The 20,178-nt window shown below is 38.4% G+C and overlaps 1 protein-coding gene across 3 annotated transcripts in view; it reads right to left on the reverse strand.

The window, feature by feature from the left end:
• Positions 1-20,178, reverse strand: part of VCAN (versican) — a 116,261-nt gene that overhangs the window by 84,887 nt on the left and 11,196 nt on the right. For all 3 annotated transcript variants that reach the window (XM_074856023.1, XM_074856022.1, XM_074856021.1), the window contains exons 3-5: positions 13,146-13,517; positions 1,481-1,655; positions 1,239-1,366 (exon numbers count right to left, since the gene is read on the reverse strand). In XM_074856023.1, coding sequence (XP_074712124.1) covers positions 1,239-1,366; positions 1,481-1,655; positions 13,146-13,517 — 675 coding nt within the window. The remainder of the gene's footprint in view (positions 1-1,238; positions 1,367-1,480; positions 1,656-13,145; positions 13,518-20,178) is intronic.

A 20,178-nucleotide genomic window follows, 5' to 3' on the forward strand; every position in this document is an offset into this window, starting at 1 on the left:
GGGCATATAAAAAACTTAATTACATACTTTATGAACTATAATACAGTTAGCACATACTATATCCATCTTTTTATATATATATACAGTATATATAGTTTCGCAAACATGCGTTTCTTTGAAAATCCTTTTATAACATTCAAAAAATAAGATGCTTCAACAGCAACTTTTGTGAGATCTGCTGCACTAACTATAGCAGCTTTAAACCTGACTGTCCCTTTGTAGACTCCACATTTGCCTTTAATTAAGGCCTGTTAGACCACAAACTATAGGTTCACTTCATTCAGCAATTCTCTTCAGATTCAAAACGGCCAAAACTTGTTTTACACAGAATTTCTTATTTCTTTGCCTTTCCACATTAGAATCTCCAGTCATTTTTAAATTTTGCAGTGCAGAGTAAATATGGACCTATCTAACTGTGGCAGTGTGCTTGCCTCACCCCTCCCACACCCCCCTGACCTGACCTATATTTCCCGTAACCCTGCTCAAGTGGTAACCACCAGTGGTGTTCGTAATGGATGTGTCTGCCCGTGATGACTGCATCAGGCTCAGAGTGGATGCAGGGGAGACAGATAACAACACAATAGCCAAAGGCTAATTTGAACAATGCGCCCACCTAACCACAGTGCTGGTCAGTGTCTGACTCAAGCCAAACTTGGAAGAAACTAACTTCTGTAGTCAGTATGTAAATACGACTATAGGTCAATTATCTTACTGCATAAATAGTGGACAGCCCAGGGCCTGTTGAGCTCTCCCACACAGCAGCGGGCTGTGTGCCAGGATCTCCCCTCGAGCAGGGACGCCTCTCAAGGTTAATCCTCAAGGCTGAGAGAGTCCTTGCCACAATAGATTCTTGGTAAGTGATTAATATCATGCTAAACTTTGAAATCTTAACTAAGTGATATAAAGGATTGACTGTGCATATATAATCCTTCAGACATAAACCGTTGACCAAGTCTGGGGCTAGGGGTGGATCCAGCTGCACCTAGACTCTTCTCTAAGAAGGGATTTAGAACACAAGGGGGTCCTTTTTGAACCCCATGACTCAATGGCAGGGTTTCCCTGACAGTTTGTCTGACCTCGTCCTCTACACAGTAAGTATCAAGTGAACCTTGACATTGAATCTTGTTAAACCACTGTCACATTTACTATCAAACTTCGTAAATCACTGTTTTATATCAGTAAACATATTGAAGTTCTCTCTTACGACTGAAATGTGTCACTCCATCCGCGACACTTACCTTCCATGTGTTCCACATAGCAATACACATCATAAGTTTCATTAGGAAAACGGCGCCCATATGTTCTGACTCCTTTCTTTCCCATTTTATCTCCAAAGCAGCCAATTCTTGGATGTCTAATTGGATATCTGAAATGCAGCATGCTTGTGTTTATTATCACAACAAGTCAGCATTTTAAATCTGTACAGGCTAAGCATATGAATTTTGGGAAACTCTGTCAAGGGGTGTTTTAAATGTCTCACCTAACCGTCTGGTCAGACAACCAGCCAGCATCACATTGCTCAAATCCATCTTCATAGGCTGCTTTCAGTTGTTCTGGGCTTGCTATGACAGCACCGTTTTCCAGACAAGTCTGCTGAGCTTGTGTAAAATTCAGAGTATACCTGCTGGTTGCTGCACGATAGTGAAACACAACACCTGAAAAGACAAAAGCTTACATTAGTGACACATTTTGCATCATTTCTGCCACCATCATCATACAGGAATTTTACCTTTGTTACAATGGTGAAATCAGATAGGTACAATAAAAATAGTAAAAGGCTAAGAGATATGCTATCGTACAAATGATGTCCCCCCTCTAGTGGCTGCTCACAGGAACTATATAACACCTTATGTTATTAATAGTTGGTGAAATTATATTCACTGTACACACAGAAAAAAGTAATTAAACTATAAATGCACTTTCACTGCTGTTACAGAAAACTGTCATCAAAAGGGAGAATGAATGTTAGAATGTGTCAATGATATTACATAGTTACCCGTACTCTTCCAGTTCCAAATGCTGGTTGGCTAATTGCACTGCAGGAAAGGTTGCTCATGTTAACAGTGCTACCTGATACGTTGGCTTATTGATCTAGTTGGCACGTCCAATTGTAAGGCAAACTGTGTGACCAGACAAGACTAAGCACGTCTAGTCCTCAGAAAAAATGGGCTTAAAAATAGACTTTCTGAAGCAGGCAGCTGCAGTATGTGCATGCCAGAGTGTCAACAGTGAATAGGGGATCCCTTGAGTGTTTGAGGTCTGCTAGCTGCAGTGAGACATGTGACCAATGGGGACACCAAAAAAATTGTGCTTTTGATGCAGATTTGCTAATCAGTGATGGCCCTGATGTCTGTTCTTATGCATCAAACCTACAAATATAATGTTTATGAATATATGGTTGTTGGTCAACTTTTCATAACCCTATTTTCCTGCACACACTACAGATGATACAGACAAAACAAGGATTGCTTTTATTTGGGGCCTTTCTGGTTCTGGAAAGAATCTCAACAATTTCTAAGTTACTTGAGTACATCAGACGTTTGGAAAGGGAGATGGTTTTGGTTAAGACAGGATCTGTCTAGCAGCCACATTCTGTTTTCTATATACACATAATTCCCACTGAATTCAGCAACAGCTGCACATGCACACCTAAAACAAACCATAAAGAGCACCAACACCGAAGCAGCAGAAGACAGATATTCCACTTTGCAAAATCACTTCCCCCCTATTGCCAGTGTCTTTTACAGTTTAACATCAAAGATGTCCCCTGATGATCCCTGAAAAATAACATTTAACCTCACTTATTGCATTCTAAAATCTTCAGAAACATTGCAACACTGTAAAACATCCACTTCACAGAATGGCTACAAAGCAAGAAAAATAAACTATAAAATGTTCCTTTTCTCTGATGATTTTATTGGAGTACTTCATGATGAGTAAATAACATACTGTAATAGTTTGGGAAAATAGTGGCATTGTAGCAATAATGAATTTAACAAGGAGCCTTTGTTATTAGAGTATTGTTGAAAGATGGAAGAAACATGCTAATTTACAAGTAAATAGAAATATGAGTAACTTAGTAAAATGTTGATTCAAGAGGTTCCAACATATTTACAAATATTTTTTCTCAGGCAGACAAAATCAGTAAAATTTTGCCACTTATTAAACATCCAGACATGGCCAATAAATAGAAAATACACAACATTCTTCTAGCTGTGATTCACTAAGAAGGTTTCTGAAATTTTAATAGAATACATTATCTGAAAACTACTCATATTATCAGACACCAATTTTATCAAAGCTACTGGCAGAGAAACGGAAAATAGAAGAGGAAATGCTGGGAATCCCTATATTTCATCATTTAATATCGAGTCACACACCAGCTGCAAGCACTAACTGTAAGCTTACAGACCACTAGCATCCCCATAAAACGCCTTTTCAGAAGCACTGACGGAACCCATCACGAACAGTACTTCTTCCAAGCAACGATGTAATTTCAGCTTCAAATGGACCCAAGCGTTGTTTGGCAACAGTGACAAGAATACACCCTGAAAAATTATGGCTATGTTTATATTACTAAATTAATTATTCCAGGTGCCTGCAATTCAGTCACCAAGACTGTTAAATTATTAGATTAGTTCACCGCATTATTTGGCCCAGGCCCCATAACACCCTTCCAAACAATTTCTGGGCAAACTTCAGGAGCTAGCAAAGACCAGGGACAACTTCATCCTGTGCTGGGAGCCAAAGGAGCATAGCAGCACGGATGGGGGACACACTGCTCCAGAGACCCTCAACACTAAAGCACAGCCGCAAGCACATTTTCTTATTAATGTGAACTGTCTGTACCAGGAGAGATTGAAAAGGAATGTCAGAGAGATAGCTTTACTAGCTCCTGTATCCCTGCACTTTCCCTGTTATAGGGCATCCTCCATCACCTGGTTAGGGCAAATTTACACTGTCTTAACATGTGCAAAACTTTATTTATAATGTACACACATACACACACACATGCGTGCGCATATTTTGGCTTTGTGTACCCTAAACAACAAAGTCCTTTACCACATGTCCAACACAGAACACTACCTCACAACATAAAGAGTTAGGCAAGAGCAACTAATCATGTTTGGAATTTAAAAGGTTATAATAACAAAAATATGATTTGGAAATTTTTTTAAAGTTGTGGTATGCATTAAAATACATATTTTAATATATTCAGAATTTTGTAACATTGGTTGACACTGTGGCAAGTTACCTGTTGGTATAAATGAGCATTACTATATTCAGTGGTATAGTAGTAAATAAAAACATGAGTTCAAGTGACCTGCTTGGTGTTCTGGATCTAGAAATAAGAAATGGGCACGTTTTACAGAGCTCACAACAGAAGCAGATAAAACATTTACCCTGCATCATAAGCATAAACCCATAATAATATTCACAAGCTGGGCATCTGGCTTTACTGCACGTTATCGTTAAATATATACAAACATTTTAAATATTTATTTTTGGTGGCATTGGTGTTTCTGCAGTACACAATATTTGACACTGACTCCCTAACTCAGGGTCAAACCAGAAATGCCTAAGTATGTGAAGCAATTTGTTTACTCAATTTGTTGCTATAATTGTAATTAAAATGTATTTGATATGCATTTAGATTAATTACCTCTTTTTTGTTTTGTTTTGTTTTTTTCTCAAGATTGCTGAACTGATGCTGTATTACTTCAGCTGGGCACAAGAGCACTGCTTCTCAGTACAACCACAAAAAGGTTCATTAACTTAGCAGGAGATGGCAAGATATTTCTCTGAACTTGTATTTTTTTAAAGCTTCCTACCGCTTAAATATATGTGAATGCATTCTCCACAACCAGCTATCTCACTTCTCATTCATTCCATGTTGGAAGCAACCACTGCCCTTCCTAGCTGGTGTATGTTTGGGATCCCTGTGACACCCGAATAAGGCAGGACTAAAGAGTTAATATCAGTGCCAATTTAAAGTAGCTTTTGCAGTGCTGAGAAGAGCCTTTGGTCATTTGTAAATCCTGGAAAGGAACTTGGAGAATGCTTTGTTCTCCTCACCCTGATCCAAAAGGTAAACTTCACCTATTCTTAGAGTTGAAGGCTCTTCCATTTCCAGTGAGGAGCTAATGGACATAAAAGAGCCTCCAAGATGAATGGGAAGGAGGATGTCAGTATGTATAAGCCTGTGCAACAGCTGCAATAATTAGAAGACCCCCTGGGGCTAAGAAGATTAAAGTGCAGGACTTTCATTGTTTCAGTTAGACAGAGAGAGAGGGGCAAAATCCATTGTCCGAGCTTTTGCACTTTAAAACATTTGTAAAGGATTTTTTTCCCTTTGTCTATTTCCTCTCTGAAAGAAAAGGCAAGAAAGGAGTTGTCCTAGGAACAAATAAAGCAACTGGAAAACAGACTACAGCAGTATAATGTTGTCACTGAACATCTGGCAAACAAAGTCAGTCTAATTACAGGAAGGAGTAGCAGCCTCTGCAAGAAAGAGCACTCACAGGAAAGTAATTTGTAGCATCCAAAATTCACTTCTGTCTGAGCAAGAGAGAATGTCTTTTAATCATTTATCTCTGTCTTAGACCAGAAAACAAAAATGTAAAGTATTTCACTTTTAACAAATTAGGGATTCCATGGATAAGTGCCTGGTACTGTAGTTCTACACCTTTTGTTGAACTTTGCTTTATTACTTGCCAGGATATCGTGCAGCAAAACCTCATGGAACTGCAGAGGAAGGGCTCCTGGTATGGCTAATAAATTACAGTTCACTTTCACTAGTGAGCTCACACTGCTGCAACATGCATTCTTGGGAGTCATATAAAGCCTGAATTTCAGAAGTTGTCTCACACAGCGAAGAATATCTTTGAGAAAGGATTATGATGGTAGTAGTTGTTATTCTGTTAATTTTTATGTTCAAACCTTAGCCACTGTGGTGCAGACCCCTGAAAATAACCCCCAACCCACTACCAAAGCTATCACAGTTTGGTGATCCTCCTTGCCTTTAATGCAGAAGAAAATTTACATTACAAATACATGCCAAAATAGAGGTTACAGGACTGGGCACTGTATGAAAGGAAGGAATAGGGCAGCATTTTCAGCTTCCTGCATGAATAATTCATTTGTGTTCCTCATTTGAGGTTTTGCACCCATCTTCTGACCCCTGTCTTAGGCTTTGGCAACCTGAGAAGAACAGGCTCGCTTTGCATCAGCAGGAGCTCCCTTACCAGACGCCTCAAGGAACTTCTCCTCCTGGGGAGAGAAAGTGCATATCAACCCCCCTGCTCCGTCAGCCCCACTGCCTCCTGCTCTCCAGGGACAAAGGATTCCTGCACTAACTTGCACGTTGCTCCTCCATGCAAAAACTGCACATCCATCCTCACAGAGCCATGCAGTTGCATGCAGGTGTACATGAGCTCCTCTAACCAAATCAGTCCAGATAAAGAAAGCAAGTAATGCTGAGCTTTACCTGCATTTTTCTCAAGGGAAGGACTTTACTACATCTGTATTAAACTCTGAATACACAATAGGATCACCTGCCCAATGCTGTTATCTCTGCGCAGGTCAGAAAAATGTTCACCGAGGCCAAGGCACTGCTACTTAAATTAAAATTATTTTTTAAAAGAATAATAGACAGCCTTTCCAAACTGTCCTTGTACTGGGGGATGACCAATATCTGAAAACGGTTTAGCCACTGGTACTGGCCTCTGCTCTACCATCCAGCATGTGAAGGCGTACTGTGCCCTGCCTGGCCTGCGAGCTGTCCCACCAAAGGACCCCCATCCAGCCTGATGCAGAAACCCCCACAGCCTGCCCATCCGCTGCCACGTTCCCAGCCCTTGTGTGAAGGACTCAGCAGCTTGATCAGAACACTTGCTTCCCTGTTCCTGAAGTGCACTGCACATAGACCCTGGGTCTTTCTCACCCAGAAATAATTTTCCCTCTCCCGTCCTTTGATGGACGCTACCCATTGTGCTCTTTCCTTCCCAGCTACAGAAGTCGGAGATTCCTTGGGATCCATGGTGCAGGAGAGTAAAACACAAGCTTAAAAATGCAGCAGCCCGTGTTAATTTAGTTAGCAAGGAAGCACCAAAGTTCAACATCAAGAGGCGGTAAGGTTTCAAGACAGATAAGTCTAAAAGATTAAATAAAAGCATCTCTTCAAATGCCATACTTAAGAGATAATGAAGGAGAGTTCTGGCTGTAGAGAGAATAAATCAATTAGGTTGTCAACACACAGTCTCTCAGGGCTAACAGCACAATTGAGTGGCAGGTTCCCACATTGGAAACAACTCCCATTTATTATCATTATAATGCCTGCAAGAAAGAAGAGTTTGCATAAAAATGAAAATGTGAATTACCATTTACTCTGCCTCCCTAATTGCTGCTTCTTTCCATTAACAGGGTCAGTATTTTAAGTTTAGGATTTTCTTTACTGTTTTTTTAAACAAACAAACAAACAAACAAACAACCTAGGAAAAAACCAAACACACTAAAAAAGTCTCCCATACTTGCAGCAGAATTAAACAGAAACTTCCAAAATGAGGCTCATGAAAAGAGTGGTCTCCCAAAACATCAGTAAGAAAAGGATAAAGTGCTCTCAGTATTAGAAAAGAATATTCACCAACAAGATATGAAAAAGAAGCAACAAACTGGAAGGATCCCATTTGCTACTTTTATTCTTTTAAATCCAATCATGTCCAAGGAGGATAACAAAAAAATCAGCTCAAATGAGTGGTTCAGATTTTTGGTTTTGATTATACTTGGTCATACATGTTACTTTTAATTTCCCAATATCATAGCACCAAACAAGAATTTCATTAAATATTCAATTATGTTCCAGAACAAAGAGTACTGTTGCATTGCATTTCTAGGTCAGCTTTTTACAAGGTATTTCAAAACTATTTTATGCAAGTGGGCTTTGTTATAACTGGAGAGAGGGAATAAACGTGGACAGAGAGAGGTACAACAATAGTTTTATAAAATCCATTCTAGGATTCAACTTACTTGCTTTGCCTAAAGGTTAGAAGTCTAGACTAAACTAGTCACATCTGAAGCTCTCTAATTGGTGACCAGGAGTAAGGACTTCCAGAGAGCTCATCTCACCAAAGACTTTCATCAGAAAGGAGCTGAGGGTGGCACAAGCCTACATGATTAGCTTAGACGAGGCATGCGACCTTAAATTGTCGAAGGTGAAATAAATCCCACCCTGACTTCAGGTTTCCTGATTTCAGACTTGGCATCCAAGCCAAGGTTGTAAAATTGCATTTGGTAAACTATTAGCAAGCAAGAAAACACTTGGGGATGATCTTCAGAAGGCATTACCTGCTGGTCATCAACCTCCACTTGTTCCCAAATGTCTCTACTAGGACGCAGTGAAAATCCCCCTGTTGCCCAAAACCAGCTTAAAGTGGGAAGGAAGCAGCAGCTCAGTGTTAGCTACTGAGAAGGTAAAACCATCTCCTGAGACCTGACATTTTCAGACAACAGTGGCAAGGAAATGACTAAGAATGAAAACAAAATAACATTAAGCATTCAAAAACTGTGAGGCCAAGGACTCCTAATGTGAGACAGTTTGACTTGTGGGTTTCATAACATCATGAAGGGTTAGAAGAAAAGCTCAAAACACTGTAGAAAGATGAAATTACAAGAGCTGACAAAGGAAGAGCTGCTCCTGAGAAAAGGGGAAAATTTCAGAGGCATGCGAAGAGAAGTCAAAGACAACATGTGGAAGGAAAAATAACCATGAATTATTTGTTCTGCATATTTCTTTTCTTGTGAGAAGTTGAAGCATATAAGCATATATATAACACTGTAATACTGTTAGATCAGTTTTGAACATAAAATATCCTTGTCTGAAATGTCGAGCTAATTATAGCAGCAACCAGCATGTAAGGAAAGCATTTCCCACAATTAGTAACAGGAAAGGAGGTATCTAGTGTGATGAAACTGCCCCTCTGCACAACCTGTTGGCACTGCTGCTGTCCCCTGACTTCAAGGACAGTTATGCAGTTGCCATCAATGAGCAGGGCAGGTATCTGGCTGCCCTGAAACTTCCTGTGTGGACTAAAATTGTTTCACTCTGCTCTCTTACACTTTCACCAGCTGTAAAATGAAAATAGCAACATATAGCGTACAGTTCAATCTAACCCCAGTGATCTTAGAGATGAAATATGACAAGCACCTTATAACCCCTGTGAATGGGTGCTCTAGCTTGATTTCGGGATTAATAAAGGCATGTAGCACAGCACATAACAGGGTTATTTGCAATACCAAAAGAACTAGATTAAGTGACCCAGCATGTCCCTCTAGTTCTATATGGCTATGACTTTCCCAGATCAAACCTCCAGGACTGAATTACCCCAGTTAGCAATGTGAACACAGCCAGTCTTAAACTCCTAGTAAAAACAAGGCAGTTCAGACTTAGCTTTAAGCTGAGCAGTTTAAACTGAGAGTCCAAATTGAATTATTTCACCTCTATCACAAGGTAATAATGCACATACAGGTAAGTACTGCTTAGCTGATACAAGATACCATGTTAAGCCACAATGTCTTGGTGATGTCTCTGAGCTCCTAGTGAACAGAATATAAGCAGCTATTGATAGCCAAGTGGTTGGCATAGGTTGTACCTATAACCAAAGCAAAGAAAAAGCACAGAATTATGGCAGTTTTCAAGATCCTGCCATTCTTTAGAAAGATTTTACCTGTCAAAAAGAGATGTAGTAGAATATGCAATGTAGAGACAAAGGCAACATGGTTGTGTTTAAGTTGGTTATTATTCACATATATTCACATGTATTTACATCCCATCTCTTTGGTAATGCTAGTATTTATACTGCTGTTAACAACATGTAAATCTGACTCTCCTCAACTTCAGAAGTTCATTTGGCATCTAAATATAGCAAATTAACTGGATAATTACAAACAAATTATCAAACTTGTCTGTTGTGATAATCACACAGAAAAAAAACAGATGAACAATTACACACATCTTTTGTAGACAGTCTTGGTCTTGAGACTCAACTAAGAAAAAATTTAGCATTAGAAGTTTTACTTTTCAGTTTTGATGACTATTACCAACTGTTCGACTTGTACAGCTTATCCTGGGAAAATTTATATGATACAGAGACAATTATTCTTTCTTACAAGTCATGTTTTTCATTCACAATACATTCCATCACTGGTAAAATAATTCATTTGATACAGAATAGATTCAGTAGCAGTTTGATATTTCTACCATACCTAAATGAAAGGATAGAAATAGCAATTGCAATTTTTTTTTTCTTATTCAAGTTAGTACTCCCAGTTATATTATCTTACTTGCAAAGGTTCATTTGAAAAACAAACAGCACAGCTGTCTAAGCTTATCTACCTGGCTGAATTGATGTTGGAACGTGCTTTTTGTTGGAAAGTTTCAAATGGGGGTATGTCCGTAAAACAAATGGAAATCCTGTAAATATCTAGAACTCAAGTCCTGCACTGGTTTAAAAAGGCTCAAACAAACAAGCATACAAACCGCATAAAGTTATCATAATAACAAACAAGCAATTTCATCTAGTTCAGCAGAATGATGCAGATAAGCTTTGGCCTATTTCATTTGGCTGTTTCTGAAAAATGTATTAAATTAGACTTAACACACGTAACAGTGTTGGCACTTAAAGAAACAGATGAATGTTACTTTTTGAAACATTTCTTCCCACAACAGGAATTTTGCAGAAGCTTTCTATCTTTAATAAAATGATTCTGCTTCACTTTAGGGTTAAGCTATATGATCGAGCAAGTACTACCTGAGCCAGAGTTACCACTTTTTCCACATACTTTTAATCCACTGAAAAGCTAAAGCAATGCATGCCTGCTCAGTCCTCAGAGAAAGACTGCTTCACAAATGCATGTTGTGTTTCACTTGTGATGAGCATAAAATGTGCAGGGTAGCAAAACTGGCGGTAATTTTACCAGGACTTCTTGGGTGGCCCTGCAAGCACCAGCCCCAGCTCCACCCGGGAGAGCTGACCAGAGCACAGTGCTGAACCATGCTAGACGCCAGCTCTGAAGTTACCCAAATTCACGTGGAAATATCTCCCCACACCACGCTAACGACAGGCAGCGAAGAATGCACAGAGAAAGTGTACAGAAGATCATGGCTCCCCAATTGTTATCACTTTGCGGAGCAGATTCAAAAAGAAAACATAATGGATATAAATTACATTTGGGAGTCATGTTTTGTTTTGGGTTTTGGGGGGTTTTTTAATAAAAAAAGCATAAAGCCTTACTGAGATGAGGTCAGATTGAAGCGGCAACATTCACAGGAAATCCTTATGAGTCTGATAAATGGCATTTGTTTACTTAATGTGGAGAATGGAGTGCACAAATGAAAATCTAACAATGTTATTTTCCATTTGGGTCAAGATCTGTCTTTTTCCTTTCCTGAAGTGTTGACATTAAAGCAATCATGGAAAAGAACAGTTGCAGAAAGACAACGGAGTGTGTGAAATTTTCTTTCAAATAAAAAACAATCTAATCAGTTCATCTCATTGCAGTGTTTTGAAGGAGCACTAACTAGAGAAGCTAAAGTATTGCCATAAATAATCAGATATTGTAGTAAACATCTGCTGCTCCTGGATATAGATATGTAGTCAAGGGAGCAATTGATAAGGAATAAAGAATGTCAGGTACACTAGTTACTGAAAAGTAATGTTCAAACCAGGATTTCTTTTGGTTTTGCCATTAGGACTAAACAGTTTATGAAGTTATTCAGACATTAATGGTTACACTGATTTATTGTATTTCCAAATTAAAACCACACCTTCAAAACCTTTAATTGAATCAATGCCAAAAGACTGTTCCAGTTAGGTTAAGTGTACAGGAGGAACAATGCAGTATTAAGTTCACCAAAAAAATCTTAGCCAAAGTCATAATGTCCAGCAGCAGATATTCATGTTTGCTTTGGGATTCAGTCATTTGAGTAAATACTGAACTTTCAAAAAACACCTAAGCGCAAAGGAGTGCAAAGCAGAGTCCAAACTAAGGCTCATGTGAGTTGGTACATCCACACAGCACAGTGTTGTTCTAAGCACGCAGAGTAATTTGGGTCCAGAATTTGCATTTACATGGCACAGAGCCTGAGCTAATATGTCCTGCCTTTCAGCACAGATTGTTAGCTCAGGCTCAGTGCCAGACTGACAGGGCTATACAGCACCAGGCTCTGGAGCAGTCTCTACGCCGTACTTATCCAGCTGTATGAGCAGGCTTTTAGGAGGAAAACACCTATGCTCCTTTTGCTGCTTACATGCTTTTGAAAGTCCTGTTTCTTCTATCTCTTTATGTGTACACTTCTCTCCCTCCAAGTTTTGGAGGCTATTTCCTTATAGTGATGGCAAGCAAACTCTTAGCCCTGGATGGTCTACATGGAAGAACATTAGCAGCCACCTCCCTACTTGTTTTCCTGCAGCTTCTGCCAGATGGGTTTCCTTCTACCTACCCAACCTTTATTACTGGGACAAAGGAAATTCTTCCTTTGTGCTTGACATTCCTGTCACAGAAAGAGTGGCTCCCAGTTTTGTTGGCATCATGATTCTGTACATCAAGTAGCAAGGTAGGCCAACCACAGCTCCAGTAGCAAGGCAACTGCTTTTTTTCATCCTACACAAACAATTAAAAAGAAACTGCTTCTGCCTGTAAAATTTGTCTTGTAAGGACACTGACATTTTCATGCAGATGTATTAGTACAATATGTATCATGTTTCAAAATGGCTGGTTTGAGAAAACTGTAGAGGTATTTCCTATTTAAAAAAAAAAAAAAAAAAAAAAAAAGTAAAAGGAGGAGCTTCTCTTGCAAAGGATATAAACCCAAACTACTATCAAACTACTTTGGGAATAAACAAACAGCATTTGTTCCAGGAATCAAGAGTAGCCTCCCCAAAGGTGCAAGTGGGAAATGAGAGAGCTATGGATTGGAAGAGATTCATAAGAATAAATAAAAGACAGAAAGAGAATGGGAAGAGCAGTTAAGGAAGGGTAAATTGCTAAAGACGCTCCTTTAAATGCTCTCTGGTTATCCATTAATTACTGACTTTTACTGTTTTAACTGGAATCACTGTTGACTACAAATGAAACAGATAAATATTTACCTTCAACAGCCAACGAGACAATGCCTTGTGTGTCTTCCACTCCGTACATAACGTCACAGCGATACACCCCTGCATCACTTGCACGCAGCTTGGAGAAAGTCAGCGAAGCGTCACCAGTCTCCTCTGAATGGGTCGGAACAGACACTCTGTCTTTGTAGCTTTGACCTATTTTGATGTTGCCATTTTGGGCCACCAGGACAGTGGTTTCTTTTGCATCTTTTCCACTTTTATCCAGTTCAACCTTTGACCATTTGATTCGAAGATACTCAGCTGCATAGCTGGAGGCTATAGTGGGTGTGGTTGAAAAGAAGCATGGCAGCACTGAAGTTCCAGAGAGAGATCCCTTTACCAGGGTTTTTTTTTCTGCTTTAACTAGAAAAAGGGGAGAGAGGGGGAGAGAAAGGACAAATCATATTAGTGGAACAGTGAAATCCAAAACAGATACATTTCATTGTTATTTAATGATTCACAGACGTGCAAGAGCTGAAATCCATGAACCTTAGCTGATTTGAAACAGAACTGATTAGTATAAGTTAAAAAAGAGTTTGCACCAATATCCTAGGCTGCTGATGGAGTTCTTTTCTGTTTGGGCAAATTTATTTCACTGTTCTCTGATTTATTTTCTCCATTTGTTACAGTCACCAAGTTACTGACCATCTTCAGAAACCTCATCTGTCATTTAAAATTTCAAAATACTGTAAGAGCTGTTTTTTTACTTCATAGGAGGAAGACCACTCTGAGTGTGAGAGTTACCTCACATCTGTTGCTGGCCAAAAGCATGCATACAGGGGAGCTCCTGATGTTTATACCTTGCCTTACCTCACAGCACCTTCTTCATTTGCTCCTGTCCTAAAGTAAAACACAGTCCATGACTTCACATACATGACATCCCTTACTGTTATTCTTTCAAGGGTTAACTCTTTTTATTGCATACATGCTGAAACAAAAGCCTTTCCAGTGAGATTCTCCCAAATAGTCATTCTTTTAAAATTATTTCTTTCTAGCCTCAGGGACTTTAACACATTGCAGAAATAAAGTATTTCAGGATGTTAAAGCAAAGAAGGAAGTAAAGCACACAGAAAGCCCCTACTTGGCTCAGACTTGACATGATAGGATCTTTATCATTTTTTATGACATCTCCAGCTGCAAACACTTTACAGTGAAATGCTTCCATCTGACAATATCCTGAGGGGAAAGTTGACTACTGTTCATCCAACCTGCACACAGCAACTGTCTGAAGAGAGGATTTCTGTTAGATTTATTTTTTTATGGGATGTTATTTCACCATACATATGGCTTAATGAAGATTAAAAGCTGATGCACAACAGTATCTGTCTTACATCTTCCACTGTCCTGCACTCTAACATTTTTTTGAAAGGTGGAACATGGCGATCATTAATTTGAAGTGAGATAGGATTCATAAAGTTTAGAAATACAATAGCTTCAAATATTATCCACCAACATGATACATAAAATAGGAGACATCAGCAAATGAAAATTATCTAGCTATTTATCTACCATAAAAAATATCATCTCTCCATAAAGAGTAAAAGAATTTGGGGGGGGGGAAAAGAATTTTTAAAAAGGAAAAAAACTAAAAAAGGAAAAAAAAAAAAGGAAAACTTTCTCCTTAAGTTGATTAGCAGAGACAGATGACTTTATACAGGATACAGTACTAACAGTATTATCTAAAAAGGTTCAGTACAAGAATCATTAGCTTGATGGCCAAGCATTTTAATAATAAAGTACTAACTAGAAAAACAAAATGAAAAAAATGAATTGACCAAGGAGGACCCAGAAATTTGAACCAAAGTTCTCAGATCCTTTCTATCCTTGCCTAACTAGAAATTCTTGGGAACACAGTGCAGATACACTCACGATAACTGTATCAAAACTGATTAGATCAGAGTGTAACAATAGGGTAGTGCTGTGCTAAAACAGCTGTGTTGCACCCAAAACTCAGCTGAAAATTTCACATGGAACCACACTGTCTGAGCACATTTACCAGCAAGATGCTCACTCTGTGATTCAGGCATGCGGTGAGATTTTCATTCTTTCATTAACTTGTAAACAGAGACCAGTGATGGTACAACTCACATTTAATGGTCAAACAAACTAATCACTTCATACATTCTGTGCCCAGACTTACCAAGAATCTATTTGTAAAAGAGAGAAAGACAAAACACAGGTCCAATATAAAACTGAAGACTGGAGAATTCACAAGGCTTGAAGACAAGCCTGTAGAGCTTTCTGAAGACTAAAGACTAGATCAAAAGCTTTGATTGCATACACATTTCTTTAGGAAAAAAAAAAAAAAAAACAAAACAAAACAAAAACCACAAAAAACCAACACAACTTTTTCTCTTTAATTTTATTTCCATAAGGAAATAAAACCTCAACTCTACCTAGAGTCAATTGATTGCTAAAAACTAGAAGGAACTGATTTTATCCTGAAGATGTACAGTATGGAAACATCACTGCCTTTTATATCACCTTTAATTTCTTGAAACTTCACTGAGTTACAGTGGGGTAGACATAAAGAAACAGAATGAATGCTCAGTCCTATCAGTTGTGATGGAATTTTTGCCAAATTGCACAGGTGGAAGATTAAAATCAGTCTCAAAATATTTAGTATTTATTATAATCTCTTGTCATCTGTATACATTACAGGAATTTACTAAATGAAAAATGACCTAGTTATAATTACCCTGACTGACAGAATTTTAATAAACTTTTGAGAACATTGTTTCTGGTTATGACTGATCTGGAATATCGGCACTGAACCCTGAAGAAATTTTCTCTCTTTAAAATTTGTGTCTTCACATCAGCAGACTGAAACCCTTGGAAAACACCACATATCATCATGATATGGAAACTAGATCTATCCTAAATTGGGCAGAATCTGAGAATAGGAGACCATGTAGCTACAAACATGCCCATCTAACTGTAGAAAGCATTATAAAACACTATATAAAAGCAGTCTTTGGTTTGGGGTGAAGGGGGAAGAAGAGGGGCGAAGGGAAGGGAGAAGAGGGGCAAAGGGGAGGGAGAAAGGAGTTTTCCTTACTGAAAAAAAATAATATTTGGCACTGAAACATAAGATTAAGTGAAGTTCCTGAACAGTTCCAGAAAGCTGGATTTCTTGCAGCAGTCCTAGATAGTCAAATAACATTTACTGGTCAATGCAGAAAGCATCAATATCTTCTATTTCTCCATACAGCTCTTTTGTTCCTTTAGCATTTTCCCTATGCTTGTAGTCCATATTACGTCTCCTTCTCAGCCACTATCAATGGTATGTGACAGACCATTCCTTAGAAGGGACACAGCGGGCAAATATGAAGAAAACATTTTGTAACTGTTTGTAAATTGGAACACAAGCTGCAAAAAGAAGGTGTTTGCCAGCATTGTTTTATACTGTATCTCCACCTCGCCATGTAGGACCAAGAACACTTGTAACATCATGTACTCTTAAACAAGTGGATGGTTTTGAAATGACTAAGATCACTGGCGATTAATATAAGCATTTTTTTCTGTTGCTAACTAATATGTATCACTCATGCATAATTAATTTATTAGGGAAAATACACAGACAATAAAGGAACAAAATGCACAGCTAAACCCAAATCACCTGGCCACAAAGACATGGCTTGGCAGAACTCCCAGCAAAGTCAGTGGGAGATTTGTACAAGATGATGGGACTACAGAGTTGGGCCAAGAGCAGCATGATGCAGCCAGATTACAGGCAGATCAGTAGGCAGTGTGCCTTAGCAGTTGGGTATTTTTGTTGTCTTCCCCTGTTTAAATACTAAATATCTCCACCATCAGAATAAGTAGCAGGAACAGAATGCAGAATGAAAACTTCTCCCATGCGATGTCCTGACAGATGACAGTCCTGTCAGGTCTAACTTACTGGGTAGGATTTTGCCACAATTTATTGTCTTATTTTCTCCAAAACTAAAGCTATGTCTATGCATTTGTATCAGTTTATCATGAGGATGATGGCATGTGGCACACTCTTTAACAAAATAAGAATTCCAGCTTGCCTTTTCATGCTTCCTCCCCCCAGCAAAACTGCCTGAGGTCCTCCCAGTCCACCATTTCAGCTGCAAAGGCAGTTTGTCCTACCAATGACACATAGCTTGACGTGGTTTTTTTTGAAGTGGGAGGCAATCAACAAAATTTCTTGCTTGAGAACAGATTCCCTAGAATCTGCACATTTTTTATGTTGTAAACGTTACAAAATTCTTAAAATGGAAATCTAAAGAGAAAAAAAAAAAAAAAAAAACTTAAAATGGAAATCTAAAGAGAAAAAAAAAAAAAAAGACAGAATTCTGCCCTTTTGTATTAACCATAACGACCAGACCAGTGGGTCTGTAATGACAGGAAGTCTGAAGAAAAGAATGCCTTAGAGGAAGTGACACTGCTTAGAGGAGTAATTTTGCTATGTAAGGAAGCTTAACTGAACAAAATGTTGCTACTGAGAATGCAGACAAAAACCACATGCTTAAGGAATAAAAGATTCTATTTATTTTAAGCCAAATTTATGAGACAAATAAATTGAATCTCATTTTTTAATTCATCAACAACCTGCCTAGACATATGGTATACTGTCCTGCCTACCTGCAACAACAGAAAGGATCAGTGAAATCATGTGTTCTGTTAACCTGACTACTAACACTGAGCCTAAGAGAAGTCTTTTCATTAACCATAAATCTTTCAACGAAGATACTGATAAATTAAAATTAATGCACTGCTTACACAAATTTGTACGAAACTCTGACAGCAGAGGTAACAGACTGAGACCCAACAAAAAACCCTCACTGAGTACTTTACCAGGTGATTTATCGTCTGAACAACTAGAATAAGAGAAGAAGGCATAGAGCGATGAAGAACCAGCTACTTTCATATTCTGCAAGAAACTCACAGGAAGCCAGGGAAACATAAATCTCAGCTGCAGAACTCAATATAACATATGCAGACATCATAGGCACGCACACATGTATTTTATAGCCCATATAGAACACAAACATGAACAGATAAACTGATGTTTAAATGGGTATATTATTTATATACCTTTGAAAGGACACATCACACACTGCAATCTAGGGGATTCCTACTGTTTTATGGATTACAGGGCTTTCTACTCACTCATGGCAAGACAAATAGTCACTTAAAACAGGTAAGATAAACTCCAACATTGATCATAATCACAAGGCCCAGCTTGTAAAGTACAATATCCTAACACCAGCTAGCTCAAAGTGAGTAAATGCCACACTAACAGTAGGCGTAAACCTTGCTCGTGAACTTCTGTCATTAATCCTTCACACGTACCAGAGCAAACAGCAAAGGTCTCTCAGAGGGGCACTCCCGTGACCCCAGAAGCTTACACCGTATTTCCTGCTGCCTTCCTGACACACATCTTCTGAGAATTTAAAGCCTTAAAGAAGCCACGCTAGACCATTCTCAATTTGCCCTCAGAGGGAAAATACTTTTGTTGCTACATAAAATCTAACGAGCACGCCGTACTAACATGCTAGGTATTTATGAATGTGACCATTCACAAAGATGAGAGTGGAAGAGAAAACAAAGATGGGAATAATGATTAGCGGTGAATGCTTAAAACTTTGCATGCTTACAACTTGCTGCATTCTAAATTAAGCTTCAGTTTTATTATGACTTAATATTAAGATTCACAGATTCCAGGATTTACACTTTAAAAATAACTGCTGATTTTGATAAATTTCCCATGTGACTCTCAAAAGAAAAATTTTTAACTTTCAGAACAATTTTGCCTGAAAGCTTTTTAAAGGAAATATGGCAATGCATTATATTGCAGTAACTAGGTAATTAAATTTAATCAAATCCTATGGAGTGATCCAATCCATTGTGCAAATAGAAGCATGAGAATTTGTGTTTCATAAAAGATTTCAAGGCTTCAATTTTATATTCAAATTCAGTATTTAAAAGAAAAAAAATTGAAACTGAAGATAGTTCAGAGTGCAGAGATCTATTTTATTTTAGAGTAGTTTTTTAAGCAAAATCTGTACTTGTAAAAATTCATCCTCAAAAATGTTGTTACATACACTGACTGACATTTCTACAAAACAGAAGGATATTAGTCGATCCCACAGACCCTATTAGATCAATTCATGAAAATGTTTTTCAACTTTGTCTTCTTCACCATGGCCATACTTTGAACATGTTTAAGACATTCTATGGCAAAAGTATTGTCCCTAACTTCAAAAATAAAACCCACAAAATTCACAGTGTGTTCTAGGAACATAAGGGTCTTTCTGAATTCCTTCCAAAAGATTCAGGCAAAGAAGGACCAGTCAGAACCTGGCCTATACTCCTGAGAAGTTCTTTCTTGGATGTTCATATGGAACTTGCTTAAGTACTAAAAATTCTACTCTGGAGATATTTAAGAGGTGATAAAATGTGGAGTAAGTCAGGGGACATGTAAAGGTGCCATCCCATTTTCTACCACTCTAAGGATCCATCCCACTCCTCCCCACTTCCAGTGATGCACTCCCAACCCTGAATTCTGCCAGCACTGGCATTTTCACAAGGCAGAGAGTCAGATCAAAGGTCTGATCCAGTGGAAAAATAATCTGCAAGAAATGTCATATGCTCTTTCAAACAAGTCATTTATCTCATTCAGCTGGTGATATATCCACATAAATACTAGTGTCAGCACAAAGAAAAGTACAAAAACTAGCACCAGGGGATGGAAAAGGGGCAGGACTATCCCATCTAGTGCTAAAATGTATGTGCGATTAGACTGACCATGGAACTAAGTCCTAAGTAAATATGAAGAGACTTTCGATAGGTCATAACAGAAATGTTAGGTTTAAACTTCTTGTCAGATTCCTTTGCCTTACTTATTCAATCTCTATACATGTTCTCCATCCCAAGGTAGATTTTCAGGTAAAATCTTATCTTTAGACCTCTCCTTGTGTGAGTGATATACTACCATTTACTCCATTTTGAAGCTCACTGTTGCTAGCAGCTCTTCCTTTTCCTCTATCTTAAA

The sequence above is a fragment of the Strix uralensis genome, chromosome Z (genome assembly GCF_047716275.1).
Source record: "Strix uralensis isolate ZFMK-TIS-50842 chromosome Z, bStrUra1, whole genome shotgun sequence".
In the NCBI taxonomy this organism is placed as follows: domain Eukaryota; kingdom Metazoa; phylum Chordata; class Aves; order Strigiformes; family Strigidae; genus Strix; species Strix uralensis.